The sequence below is a fragment of the Aulostomus chinensis genome, chromosome 18, assembly GCF_037954235.1.
Source record: "Aulostomus chinensis isolate RoL2024-O1b breed Wild chromosome 18, RoL_Achi_v1.0, whole genome shotgun sequence".
Taxonomy (NCBI): Eukaryota; Metazoa; Chordata; class Actinopteri; order Syngnathiformes; family Aulostomidae; genus Aulostomus; species Aulostomus chinensis.
In genome coordinates, this window is record NC_141337.1 from 18,372,777 (window position 1) to 18,386,934 (window position 14,158).

Sequence of the window (14,158 nt, forward strand, 5' to 3'; positions counted from 1 at the left end):
TAGAACCTTTTGAAATCTGTTTTTAGTGTCTTTTTTTTTTTAATGTGTTTTTAGACGTCTTAAGGCACAACTTACTCAGCAGTGAGAAAGCTTTTTATTTAGGCAGTCATTAGTAATGTAGGCGAGCAACAGTTGTCACATTGATGACTCTCTTACACGGGCATGTCATTGGCTCAGAGGGAATCGGGGTTGGTGTGTGCCATCCAATGATAGAAGGGGGGTCACAAAGACCACGAAGTGAGAGCCCAATTGTCTGCGAGCTGCATCGGTGGGTGTGCGCATTGCTTACATGTTTGTGGGGTAGATTTAAAAACACAGCAAGTCCGGAGCAAATATAAAAATATAGTTTGCGAGTGAAAAGAGATGGTGCTCAGTTCTCACTTGTCAGTAGAGTTTTAACAGTGGTTTTATAGGTCTGCACGGTCCTTCTATGTGATCCCGGTTCATCGTAGGCGGGAGCAGCAGCAGCGGTGAGGAGGGGCCCCAGTGTGCCTGTGGTGCATACCAAAGCCCAGATTCATGCCTGCATTTCAATTGTGTGTGTGTAGCAGCTAGTTGCATACGGGGTGCACATTGGGGGGAGATCGGACTGCTTGGTGAAGAGGATCCGGCTGCTGCTTCGCTGTGTACACCAGGTAAGCCTGAGTCCCACGGGAGGGAGGAGAGAGCCGCGTGGGCTCCTTGATGAGAGGGTCACTTCAGGATGGAGGACTGCGGTCTCTCCTGAAACTTTGGTACATAGTATTTGCCTCCTTTTAATGAAAGTTGGCCTGTAATTTTCAGCCAGACTGGTTGATGAGGTGCTAGACGACACGGTGGAGCGTTAGAGCTGGTCCATGCTCACTGCACGAAGGTAACTCAGCGTAAATAACGTAGATAGCGCATTTATTCGTTTTGTCAGTCATAACGGCTCTTCTCCCGGTAGTGACCGGACTTGAATGTATTTACATTGCAAAATTACTAATTCTTCCGTGACGCATTTCGGCTAAGTTAATGAATTGATACGAGCGTATCAACTGCGCAGGTTTATCACCGAAGAAATCAACCAAATATTTGTCAACAAGACTTTTGCAGAAGAGTTTCCCTCCTTTGTTTGCTGACTTGCCAATGCGCAGTCATACCAAAGCGCTATTAACATGGACAAGTGTGGGTTTTGGGATATTATCTGGGCTGTATGTGTGCATTATTTCCTACTGTGCAAGGTTTATAGAGGAAAAAAGACAATGCGCAATTCGTGCCATTCACGACGTCACTCCGTTCAGTTGGATCTGCTCCGAGAGCCGTGAAGCTACGCAGGATGCGCAATATTATGACCTATTCAGCGTGACTGAAGCTAAATCCGTTTGAAACTATTAACTCACGTTACCACTCTGTATTATAATGGTCGGCTTTGGTTTCTGTTAACAGTACACAATGAATAATGATAATATATATCAGATATGAATAGCGATTTTCTAGGTACCCAAAGCTGCATATTCTTCTCAAGAATTAGTGAACGAGAGAGATGATTGCTGTTGTTTTGGTACTATTCATGTTTCCCATAAGCTTAAACTAAAAGTATTGTGGGTTGATAATGCAGCTTTTTTTTTTAATATATATATATGTATTTTTTTTCTAATTCAGCAGGAATACATGTTCGTATTTTCTACTTTGCAGCAGTTATGAGATATATATATATATATATATATATATATATATATATATATATATATATATATATATATAGTAGTTTGGTAGGTTTCTTCTTTTTTACATTTCAAAGTACAGTTACAGAGACAATTTTCATCCAGTGGAAACCAGTGCAACTGTAAAAATCTACAGATATCTCATTGGTACTTTGATAATAAGGTTATATTAATCATACTTAATAAAGGCTTAGTTTAATAATGCTTGGTGAATTCTTAGTTAACAGGTCAGAGTCCATATCCAAATAAGGGATGATGTTGGATGCGCTCCCATTCAAATACAGAAATTGTGTAAGAATAAATAACAATAGCAATGTAAGAAAAATGTACATTCAACACCAACAACAAAATAATGTAAGTGTTGTCTGGAAATCATTTAGTAATGTTGTTAATCATCATTTTGCAGGTTACAACAAAGATGGAAAAACTGGGGTCGTGGGGTGGGGTTAGGGTGAGCTCCTGAAGTGACGCGTGTTCCCCACTTTACAATATGAATCACAAAGAGCACTATTATGTCGTTGAATATGCTTAAGTAATGCTTATTCAGCACTCGTCTATAACTAATCAACAACTCACTGAAATTAATAACCTATATCGTCAAGTCAATTTTATTTGTATCACGCCAAATCACAACAAAAGTTATCTCATGACACTTTACAAGTAGAGCAGGTCTAGTTCCACACTCCTTCAATGAATCTACACCCAACAATTCTCCATCAGCAGCACATCCTGCAACAGCGGCGACGAAAACCTTCCTTTTAACAGGCAGGAACGTGGAGCAGATCCAGGCTCAATGGGGACGGCCTTCTGCTTTGACTGGTTGGGGTGCTACCATTCCATTTATAAGCTGAACCAGTTCCCTTTTCTATTTATTGCTTCACTTTTTCCAACATGAGTTTTATAACTGATTTTTTTCCTCGCTTTTTTGTTAAATCATTGTGGGAAGGGAGTTGAGGGCAATTTGATCAGATCCATACAGCATTATATTTGATTTTAAAAAGGGTCTAAACTCCATAGCCCTATAAATGTGACATGTTTCATGCCAGGTTATTTGTTAAAGAAATTAGAAATGGGGAATGCAACATGTGATCATAATTGAAAAGATTCAGGACAGTGAAGAAAAAAGTCTGAATGAAGCTAGCAAGAGTTTTGAAGGTTACGTGATGTTGTTCATCCACCTCCCTGTGTCTTGGTCTCTCCAAGGTGGTCACATTGCTCTGATAAACCCCAAGTAAGATGTCTCACCGGAGTGGGCAAGAAGACCCAGAACGCTACCTGTTTGTGGACCGTGCTGTGGTTTACAACCCGGCTACACAGGCTGATTGGACAGCCAAAAAGCTGGTGTGGGTTCCCTCGGAGCGTCATGGCTTTGAGGCTGCCAGTATCCGGGAGGAGCGTGGCGAGGAGGTATTGGTGGAGCTGGCTGAGAACGGTAAGAAGGTGGTGATCAACAAGGATGACATCCAGAAGATGAACCCACCCAAGTTCAGCAAGGTCGAAGACATGGCCGAGCTCACCTGCCTAAATGAGGCGTCTGTGCTACACAACCTGAAGGACCGCTACTACTCGGGACTCATATATGTGAGTAGATTCACCTTAAAACTCATACACAGCCTGCGTCTGACAGCTGTAGATGGAATTTCACCCCTATTTGTTTTAATAACAGATTTCTGTGTGTATGACTACTGTTCTTAACCCATCACCGTCTTTTACGTAAGCAAAATCTGATATTGTTCAGTCTGTGTTTTGAGGAAAAATAGGGCATTGAACTTTGTGCTCTTCTGAATGGCTGACCACACACACACACACACACACACACACACACACACACATGCACGCACGCATGCACACAAGCAAGCACATCCATTTACTTTAGTCTTTTAACCATTACCAGGCCTTGCCCCCAGCTCCCCAGCCTCTCCTTACCTCACCCAAAGCCAGACCAACGTCTATGAACACTGCAGGTTTCCATTTGTTTCTCCTACTGCTCTCACTGGCAAGCCTGTTTAATCACACAGTTTATGATGTTATAAAAAGTTTAATAATTGCATCAGTCCAACTAAGACTGGAATTTTAATATACATTTAAAAACATTAGTCTGACTGAAATCATACCTTTTTTGGCCCAGTGTCTCCACTGTTAGTCATGGGCTGTGTTTCTTGTCCTTTTGCTTAGTTGCTTTACTGGCCCTCAGGGGAAAGCCTGCCAATATGACAAGTGTTGTTTCAGTCCTCTGAAGTGAAGTCTTTCAGATCAACTCCTAACGACAACTGTCGCTCCCAGGCGTTTATCACCAGTTAACTAACGGTTGACATCAGCAGTTCCTTGTCATTTCTGTTGCAAGCTCAACAATCAACTTACCAAAAGCAGAGTTTTCAAAGCTGAGTTTGTGAATGGACCAAACAGACCTCAATAGGAAGAAATTATGCACGAGTCACAGTAAATGATAATAAGCAAATAATCAGAGTATCTGGCAGATCATCCATCATGACTAAGGACTACAAGACAAAAGGGTTCCATGAATACCCCCACCTACTTTTCCTGTGGCCCTGTAAGTGGACTCTACTCTTACGTCATGCCAAAGTCTTCGAGCAAGTGATAAGTTCTAATAAAGTGCAGAGCTTGATCCCCCTAGCTATTTTGGTATTTTGGTATGTGACGCAAAAGCAGAAAAAAGTCCGATAGCAACCAGATGCCACCAACTGTTACAGACAGACATACTTCCATGAACAAATCATTTTGTCCCCACTTGTGTCTACCAGGACCATGACAGTTGTTTGATTCAACTACAGCTGTGCACGTAAACGCCTCCGTAGCCTTCCAGCTTTGTAAAACTAAGCACATTTAACTCAAAATGTTGAAATGATAAATCACCTTTACCAAATTTTGTCATTTACATGCTCATTCGACATAAATGTTGGCTATAGCAAATATCGCTTCATTGCTACAGTCCAAATAGTCCAGTTGCTCTAGAGTCTGCTGTGTTCCATTGGTGATCCTGACCCATTTAATGACATGTTTTCCAGGAATAGAATGTAGGTTGGTTATCACCTTAGAGACTCTCATTCAGGGACTGCAGTGGGAAGTGTTGCACTCGTGATTTATCTCTTAGAGTGATCCAAAAAAAAAAAAATCACCTCTTGATACTCATGTGATGTCTTCTGTTGAATGTTAATGCCTTAATGCAGTGTCTGGGCTTTATGTTTGACGTAAAGACCAAAGGTGAGCCTTGAGTATGAAATCAAATAGAAGAGTTACAAACGTTACAAAATAAGAGATTTCCAGTATGTTTTGAACTAACTACCTGTTGCCCCCCCCCCCCCCCCCCATACCGCGGTGTCAGTTTTTCTACTTTTTCAGGGTTCAAAATTGGCTTGGAGCTTGTTAATTTGCCCTTTGGCTGAAAGTAATTGAAAACGTGTGTCTGACTGTGTTGTTTTTGTATCAAATGTTCCTGCTCAGCCTCCACCTCAACTCACAGCATTAGTATCCTCTTAACTTTTCCCGTGTGTATTTGACCCCCACCACCACTCTACTGCCCTGAGGCTGTGTTCTTAGCTGAGGTGATGGAGTTGACTTGCATATTTGAATCATGGTATGATCCTCGAAAGCTACATGACTATGCTGAAAGACTAACAATGATTATTTATTGACACTTAAAGGAAAATTCTGGCTTGTGTTTGTGTGGGAGCGATTGATGGCGATCAAATACTCCTGTACTGAATTAACCGGCATCCAGCTGCAACCAGCATCCAAGGCAGCTACACTTGTCACATTCTGTTCATTAAAAGCTTGTTTTGAGCATTATCAGTGTGCGACAACATCATGAGAGGATTCTTCAGAGGAAGACATTACTTAACAAATACTAAAACTGAAAATTGACTTGATGGATGGATGGATGGATGGATGGATGGATGGATGGATGGATGAGTGCCCCTTGATCCCTCTGGTCTGTGTTCTTTTTTTTTGTCAACACCACCAGCTTCCTGAGCTCCGTGGTAGGGCTATTATTATGATTCCTCCCTATGAAAAGGCATGTTCATATCGTCAAACATTGTGCCATACAGGGAATATTTGCACTGTTTCATTCTATTTACATTTTCACAGAAGTTACTCAACAAAATTTCAATTTGTTTTTCCTGGGCTCATATTATGAGTCCTGTGAGTATTGGTGTTTGCATTATCACTTGAACTTCAATTTTTTAGTTTTATTTTTAACCAACTTAATTTACCCGTTATTTAGCATTTGATTATCAGTAGGATTTAGTATGACTTTCTTGGATCTTGATTTGCTTAATTCCCTAAAAAATTGATTTCATGTCATTTTTTGGGCAAAAAAATACCATGAAACATTACGATGCAATGTAAATCTATATTGCCCACATCTCTCTTCTGTGGCCAGTGTCACTTCTCTGCAAAATTTTCATTTTTTATTTGGAAATTAATGACTTTTAGCAGTTATTCTGTGTTGCATTCAACACATAGTCTGCTCATAGGCTGCACGGTGGTGCAGTGGTCAGCACTGTCGCCTCACAAAAAGAAGGCTCTGGGTTTGATCCCCGGCTCAGGCACAGGATCTTTCTGTGTGGAGTCTCCATGTTCTCCCTGTTCCTGCTGGGTTCTCTCTGGTACTCCAGCTTCCTCCACAGTCCAAAGACATCAAGAGGGGACGAGGCTGATTGATACTCTAAATTGACTGTAGGTGTGACTGTGAGTGTGAATGGTTGTTTGTCTCTATGTGTTGGTCCTGTGATGGACTGGTGACCTGTCCAGGGTGAACCCCACTTCTCGCCTGAAAGCTGCTGGGATAGGCTCCACCCCCCATGACCCTTAACAGTATAAGAAGTAGAAAATGGATGGATGAATCTTGAAATGTAATTGTATTTATTTTAATAATTTACGAGCGCGCCGGTGCGTGACGCTTGCCTTCACGCACCTGCGCCCCCCCCCCCCCCCCCCGTGACCCTTAACAGGATAAGCGCAAGAAAATGGATGGATCACAATTTTGAAAAAAGTTTTCACACTCGCTTGAATTTTTTTTTTTTAAGAGTAAATGAAGCAAACTCCTTATTCCAATGAACTGAGATTGATAATGCTTTGGATTGATAGCACACATCTTTTACAGGCCTGCAATGTTACCATAGGCTTCAGGTCCATGTGAGAAATATCTACTGTACTTCCTGTGCTAGCTCTTTCTGTGGCCCTTTGCCAAGCTGATGGCTCCATGCATGTGAAGTCAGTGAGCTAGTTGGGCCAACTCATTTATTGTAGCAGCTTGCTGACTGTGAGGTGGTGAGTCATAGTGCTACACACTGGGCCCTGCCACACTAGCTGGTCTACAAGCAGGCCTTTGTGTTGTGAGATAAGCCTCAGCTGTCAGAAAGCCTCAACATTCTTCCAAGGCAAAAAGATGTCTGTCTGTCTGCCTCCTGCCGCCCACTTTAGCTCTGCTGCTGATCAGTGTTTGTCCAATCTGCACCAAGTTGACTCCCTTTGTCACACTGCTGCTGTCTCCTCCTTGGTGATCACTGGTCCTGGACAATACTGAATTACAGTTTATCTCTTTCTCTCAGTCTTGCATCTTAGCCTCACTTTGTTGAGTGCTGCTGAGATGATGCAGGTTTGTAGGCCAACCCCTCGGTTTGCCATTGGTTCCCTCAATGAAAAACAAGTGGGACTTTTCATATTGGATAGTCAATTGGTGCTTAAAATAACTTAGTAATAAGTATATAAATAAATAAGCTAGGTTTATGAGACAGTTAAGATATGATATCACAAATGAGCATCACGTCATGATTTCTGTGGCACAAATGCAGTGGTTAGACGTAGAAAGTTGTGCCACAAAGAATATCACAGACCCATGACATCAACCCAACCACGATTAGCCTGGCGCTTCTGATGTTGACATGAGGACATTTGTAGTCTCATTTAGTAACTTGTTTGCAACCACCATTTTTAAGAGACATTGAATCAAAATTTATTCTATAGAACAAAATGTTAAAAATATCTTGAGATAGTGAGAACCACAGACCATATTTGATGCTTTTATCATTTTTTTAAGATGAGGGAACAAGATGATTAACAACTTACACTTAGTTTTCAGCACTCATTCCTATGTCTCCGTTTTTCTGCATTTTAGCGCATTTTAAGTGGTTTTATCAACCATGTAGTTGTACACGACCTCAGAATCTGTCCTTTGTTTTCATACTGAATCTGCTGCAAGGCCAGTAGTGAAGTAGCGTGGGCAAGATGAAAACCAAAATGCACAGTCCTGATTGTTCTTTGATCCCTGTAGATGAGAGCTGTGTTATGGGGGCTTCAATCATTTATTTAGATTTCAATTAAAGTCTCTTGCGTTTTCCAGGCCGCCTGATAATGATAGTTAAATAGTACAATGTTTGTGCAGGAATGACTTGAAACCTAATCACATGCAGCAAAAAGATAGTTAATAGGCTGCAGTTTGAATTTGAGTGCTGCTGACCTGTGACCTAATTCTGTGCACTACTACTAGTAATGGTCATTTTTCAAAAGCCTGCTCTGAAGTATTTACTGGTGTAGTTATGAAGTCGTGAGCGCAGAGAGCTGTCAAGGGAATGGAGTCGAGGTCCTCCTTTATTCCATACAGATCAATGGTGGTAAGGCACTGCCCACTGCACCCAGAGTATCCAGAGTATCCAGAGTACCCGTTCCCCTGCAGTGACGCGCCATGCCTGACTGATCAGAAATGGCAGATGGGGGTGGCTGTTATGTCTTCTGCTGCCTGTGTGTTGCTCAGCTGTTACCAGGCCACGGCATCCCTTGCCCTGGATCTGGTTTCACTGTGGAAATATCACCTTCCCCTTCCTGGACTGAGCCAGGGATGGTGTTTTGACAGGCAGTGTTGAGTCCTGCCAGCAAGACTTTTCATCACAATGTCTGGAGAGGAAGCAGCAGCGGCAGTGTGGCAATAAGCAAGCAAAAACAAAGACAAAAGCTTGCATTTTGATTGTCGGACAGCTTTGTTTGAAATGATTAAGAGAATGTATTGATTGAAACCACAGTTTTATTTTTAACACTTGTTATTCGCAGTCTCCGTTCAATAAGAAGCTACTTATCAAGCAGCAGTTGCAGACATTTTAAAACAAAAACATCAAGGACTCGATGCCGAATATTACAGTGTACCATCAAATCACTCCACTGAAAGTCCAGGTATTTCTCTACAGCCTGCCCAACTGCTTCAGTACTGCATGTCGCAGAATCAAAGAGAACAGACCCTCTTTATAGCAGCTCCAGTTTTCACACACGAGGAGTTAATTTTTCATTGGCCTTGAAAAGGAGAGTGGACAGTTAGAATTTCAGCTGGCCTCCTCTCTCTATCTGAGCTCTCCTCCACTCAAGGCGGGAAGCTATTTAGGAGAAGATGTTTGTTGTACGCCTCTGCATCTTGATAAGATTGGGCCCCAGAGAGCAGTTTTAGTTTGAACATTGCAAAAATCGTTTCTGTCTGCCTCTGTCCACTTCTCCACCTTCTCATTTCTACCCTTGTCTGCTGTTTTTGGGGTCTGTATCAGCAATACAGAGCTGCAGAGCTGACTGAGGACCCTAAATGAGCTATTGCATAACAGCTCCAGAAGGCTGTCTGCTCTCAGGGGTCCCTTCATGAATCCAGAGCTGCTTTGATACTGTTGTCACAGTGGACCTGGGTAGCAACGGTTCAACATTTTCACACTGTGATAACTGCAAAAAATGTCATGGTTGCATGATAAATAGTACTGCACTATCACTGTTATTATTATCAGTGACCCTTAACGGAATAAACACAGACATTTTTGTGATTGAGCAAATGCTTTATTGTCTTTGGAACCATTGTTTTTTAATATTTTGTGAATGGACATGTGTATAAAAGTTTTCCATTTGAAAATAAGGGATGTAGAAGATGCACTTGGGTTCTATTTGTGTGAATTCACAAGCCAAATACAACATTGACAGATGCAGATGAATGTTAATGCATTAATGATGATAATGATAATTTAATGTAATTTTGAGGATTGAAACTGGGAGTTGAGACTCATCTTTCCATTAATCTTTTACTCTTTCTCATCTATTGGCATTTTTTTTAAATTTGATAATTAGCTAACAGTCTTTCACTATTATCATCTGACTCTTATAGAAGTGATCTAATGTAAATCCCTGCCCCATACCTGCAGTTATAAAGGTTTCTGTTTGGTAAGTACAGCTGTATGTGGGGAACTAATAAAACACATAAGGACGGGCGTTTGTGGTTGGCCCCCAGTATTAGCCTAACATGTTAGTGGTGAGGGTAGTAGCACTGGTAAGCAGCTAGCTCTCAGCTCATTCTGTCTACAGGGTTGTAGCGTCTGTATAATAAGAGCAAGGCAATGCCCCACTGCGGCTTCTCCCTTCCTCGCTGTCTGGTCGATTCCGCCTACAGCATAGTTGAGAAGTGTTCATACCACGCATGCCCTGGGGAGAAATCTCGGGGCTAATTACAAAGCCAAATGCAACACCGTTAGTCAGAAAGTAGGCTAAACATTTGCAGTGCAATATGATTCTTTTAACATATTTATGTAGTCTTATTGTGCAACATAGGGATCTCTTGTTGTGCTCAGTCTTTGATTTAGCTATCTTTTGTCTGCTATGTAGTTACAGCTGTATAGTTTCCCAATTTGATGATTTCAGCCCATAAAAGTGGGTATAACAAGTCTTGCTTCACCAAAACAATGTGGACCAGATGATCCTGTCATTTCGAACATTATTAACCTTGTATTTTCACCAGTACATGGATGACTCCTTCCTGTTCACTGCATTATTTTCTACAATGGTTTATAAGAAGTTGTAAACAGGAGTGTGTCTGTGCATATGTACAATTTCCCTAACTGGGATAACGTACACAACATTTGTTTTCAGGTTCTTCTCAAATGAATAATTTGTTCTCTTTGTATAAATTGATAACTTTGAGAAACAGTTTCGAAACCCTGGTCTTTTTTTACAAGGGGAGAAACTATTATCTCCTCCAATTCGCTGAAAAGCATGAAAATAAAATAGATTCATGTAGAGATGATTATACCTCATCCCAGGTAGTGATTGTTTTTCTCAATAAAAGGTGGTGTGAAGTAAAGATATGGAACCTTTCAGCATAGAAGGCATTCATTTTTGGTGTAATCCATTATATCCAAATTTTGATCCATCCATCCATTTTCTACTTCTTATCCTATTAAGGGTCGGGGGTGGGGGGGCTGGAGCCTATCCCACCAGCTTTTGGAGGCTAACACATAGAGACAGACAACCATTCACACTCACATTCATACCTACAGTCAATTTAGAGTATCAATCAGCCTCGTCCCCTCTTGATGTCTTTGGACTGTGGGAGGAAGCTGGAGTACCAGAGAGAACCCACACAGGAACAGGGAGAACATGGAGACTCCACACAGAAAGATCCTGTGCCCGAGCTGGGACTCAAACGTGGAACCTTCTTGCTGTGAGGCCACATTGCTGACCACTGCACCACTGTGCCACCCAAATTTTGATCAATTTTTTATTCTTTCCAGCTGGTTTGAAGCTACACTACCAGTCAAAAGTGTGGACACACCATCTCATTCAATGTTTTTTCTTTATTTTTACTAATTCTTACATTGTAGACACATACTGAAGACATCACGACATATGGAATTTCGTAGCAAAGAAAACATTGTTTAATAACTCCAAATATGTTTTATATTTTTGATTCCTGAAAGTAGCCACCCTTTTTCTTTGGTGACAGCACTGTAAACCCTCGGCCTTCTCTCAATGAGCTTCATGATGTAGTCACTTAAAATGGTTTTCACTTCTCAGGTTTGCCTTGTCAGTTCATTTGTGGAATTTTACCTTCTTAATGGGGTTGGGACCATCAGTTGTGTTGTGCAGAAGTCAGGTTGGTACTCAGCTGACAGCCCTAATTTGACTACTGTTTGAATTCATATTATGGCAAGAACCAATCAGCTAAGTAAAGAGAAATGACAGCCCATCATTACTTTAAGAACAGAAGGTCAGTCAGTCCGGAAAATTGCAAAAACTTTGAATGTGTCCCCAAGTGCAGTCGCAAAATCCATCAAGCGCTACAATGAAACTGGCCCACGTGAGGACCGTCCCAGGAAAGGAAGACCAAGAGTCAGCTCTGCGACTGAGGATGAGTTCATCAGAAATTGCAAGTTAACAGCACCTCAGATTAGAGCCCAGGTAAATGCCGCACAGAGTTCTAGTAGCAGACACATCTTTATATCAACTGTTCAGAGGAGACTGGGCCAACCAGGCTTTTATGGTTGAATAGCTGCTACGAAACCACTACAAAGGAAAAGCAACAAGCAGTAGAGATTTGTTTTGGCCAAGAAACAAAAGTAATGGACACTCGACCAGTGGAAACCTGTGCTTTTGTCTGATGAGCCCAAATTTGAGATCTGTGGTTCCACCTGCTATGTCCTTGTGTGATTTAGAAAAAGTGAACGGATGGACTCTACATGCATGGTTCCCACCGTGAAGGACGGAGGAGGAGATGTGATGGTGTTGGGGTGCTTTGCTGGTGACACTGTAGGGGATTTATTCAGAATTGAAGGCCCATTGAACCAGCTTGGCAACCACAGCATCCTGCAGCGACATGCCATCCCATCTAGTTTGCATATAGTTGGACCATCATTTATTTTTCAACAGGACAATGACCCCAAACACACCTCCAGGATGTGTAAGGGCTATTTGACCAAGAAGGAAAATCAGTGCTGCACCAGATGACCTGGCCTCCACAGTCACCTGACCTAAACCCAATCCAGATGGTTTGGGATGAGATGGACCGCAGAGTGAAGGCAAAAGGGCCAACAAGTGCTCAGCATCTCTGGGAACTCCTTCAAGACTGTTGGAAAACCATTTCAGGGGACTACCCCTTGAAGCTCATTGAGAAAAGGCCAGAGTGTGCAAAGCAGAAGAAGAATCTAAAATATAAAACAAATTTTGAGGCATTTTACACTTTTTTTGTTTACTGTATAATTCCATATGTGTTCCTTCATGGTTTTGATGCCTTCAGTGAGAATCTACAATGTAAATTATTATGAAAATAAAGAAAAAACATGAACTGAGAAGGTGTGTCCAAACCTTTGACTTGTAGTGTGTAACAAGTCTGATGTTGAACCGTGGCCTCCATCCATCCATTTTTGATACCACTTATCCGTTAAGGGTCACAGGGGGGCTGGAGACTATCCCAGCTGACATTGGGCAAGAGGCGGGGTTTGCCCTTGACAGGTCGCCAGTCCATTGCAGGGCCATCAGGAGCAAGTAGGGGTTCAGTATCTTTCTCAAGGATACTTGGACATGGTCATCAGGTGAAGTGAGGATCGAGCCAGCGACCCTCCGGTTGCTAGACAGCCACTGTACCTCTGAGCCATGCTGCCCTGAGCTGTGGCCTGTATTTACTGAATGATTTGTTTTGTATCTTTCATTACAGACATACTCAGGCCTGTTCTGTGTGGTCATCAACCCCTACAAGAACCTGCCCATCTATTCAGAGAACATCATCGAGATGTACAGGGGGAAGAAGAGGCATGAGATGCCTCCCCACATCTATGCCATCTCTGAGTCAGCTTACCGCTGTATGCTTCAAGGTATGAAATGAACCTTTAATCTCTTTTACTCTCGTCATTTGTCTTTATGTGACAGGTACAATAACATTACATGGCTGCATTTCATCCTGAACCAAGAAAGGCCGAGGCCAATTATTTACAAGACGTTTTTTTGCATTTTCTTTTCTTTGTCTCCGGGAGTTTATCTCACTTGCAGGCAACATGGAGTTTGGCTGCATACTCCAGCAGATTAGTCTGTGAAGAAAGTGCGTAAAGTGTGTGAAAGGCCACAAGGTCAGAATGAATGTGACATTAGGGATTATGTCTGAAAGGTGTGCTGTCATAAAGCATGTCAAATAGAAGATCAACACCTTGTCATGTGGTTGACTGGTAATTTCTTGGTATTAATAGGCTGTTCAATACACAAAGTCTGGGCGAAGGACTCAGGATTGTAGTGTTAGATTGCATTGTTTATTCATTGTACTCATGAAATTCTCTCAATATTCTTTGCCAGCAGTATGCTAACGCGGTGTAACTTTCTAGCTCATCTTAGACCTTATTTTGCATTTACAATCACATATTGGATTAAAGAGTCATCCATTTTTTTGATTTTGAAAAAAATGATAATGCAGGTCTATATAAATTAGCATCAAAGATGGACAGCAGCCTCCCTCTGTGTTAGAATAGTAAAATGCTGCAGGTATCATAAGGGAGCTCTCGAAGCTCCCAATAGTGTGGGTGGGGAGAGTGAGTCCTTGTTGCTGGAGCTGACATCCTGTGACAGAGGGACTTGTAGACAAAAGCAAACAGAGAAGAAGAAAGGGAGAAAGATGAGGAGACTGAGAGGGTTAGTGAGTTATCGGCATCGGTCATCAGGCTGAATCTCTAGAG

The 14,158-nt window shown here is 41.9% G+C and overlaps 1 protein-coding gene across 4 annotated transcripts in view; it reads left to right on the forward strand.

Moving 5' to 3' along the window:
* The first annotated feature begins 337 nt into the window (after window positions 1–337).
* Window positions 338–14,158, forward strand: part of LOC147245542 (myosin-10-like) — a 72,128-nt gene continuing 58,307 nt past the window's right edge. For 3 of the 4 annotated variants that reach the window (XM_086184847.1, XM_086184845.1, XM_086184848.1), the window contains exons 1-3: window positions 339–635; window positions 2,889–3,266; window positions 13,153–13,309. In XM_086184847.1, the coding sequence (XP_086040973.1) occupies window positions 2,922–3,266; window positions 13,153–13,309 (502 nt within the window). In that variant the 5' untranslated portion in view covers window positions 339–635; window positions 2,889–2,921. Of the gene's footprint in view, window positions 636–2,888; window positions 3,267–13,152; window positions 13,310–14,158 lie in introns of all 4 variants that reach the window. The other variant, XM_086184844.1, reaches the window with a different exon arrangement.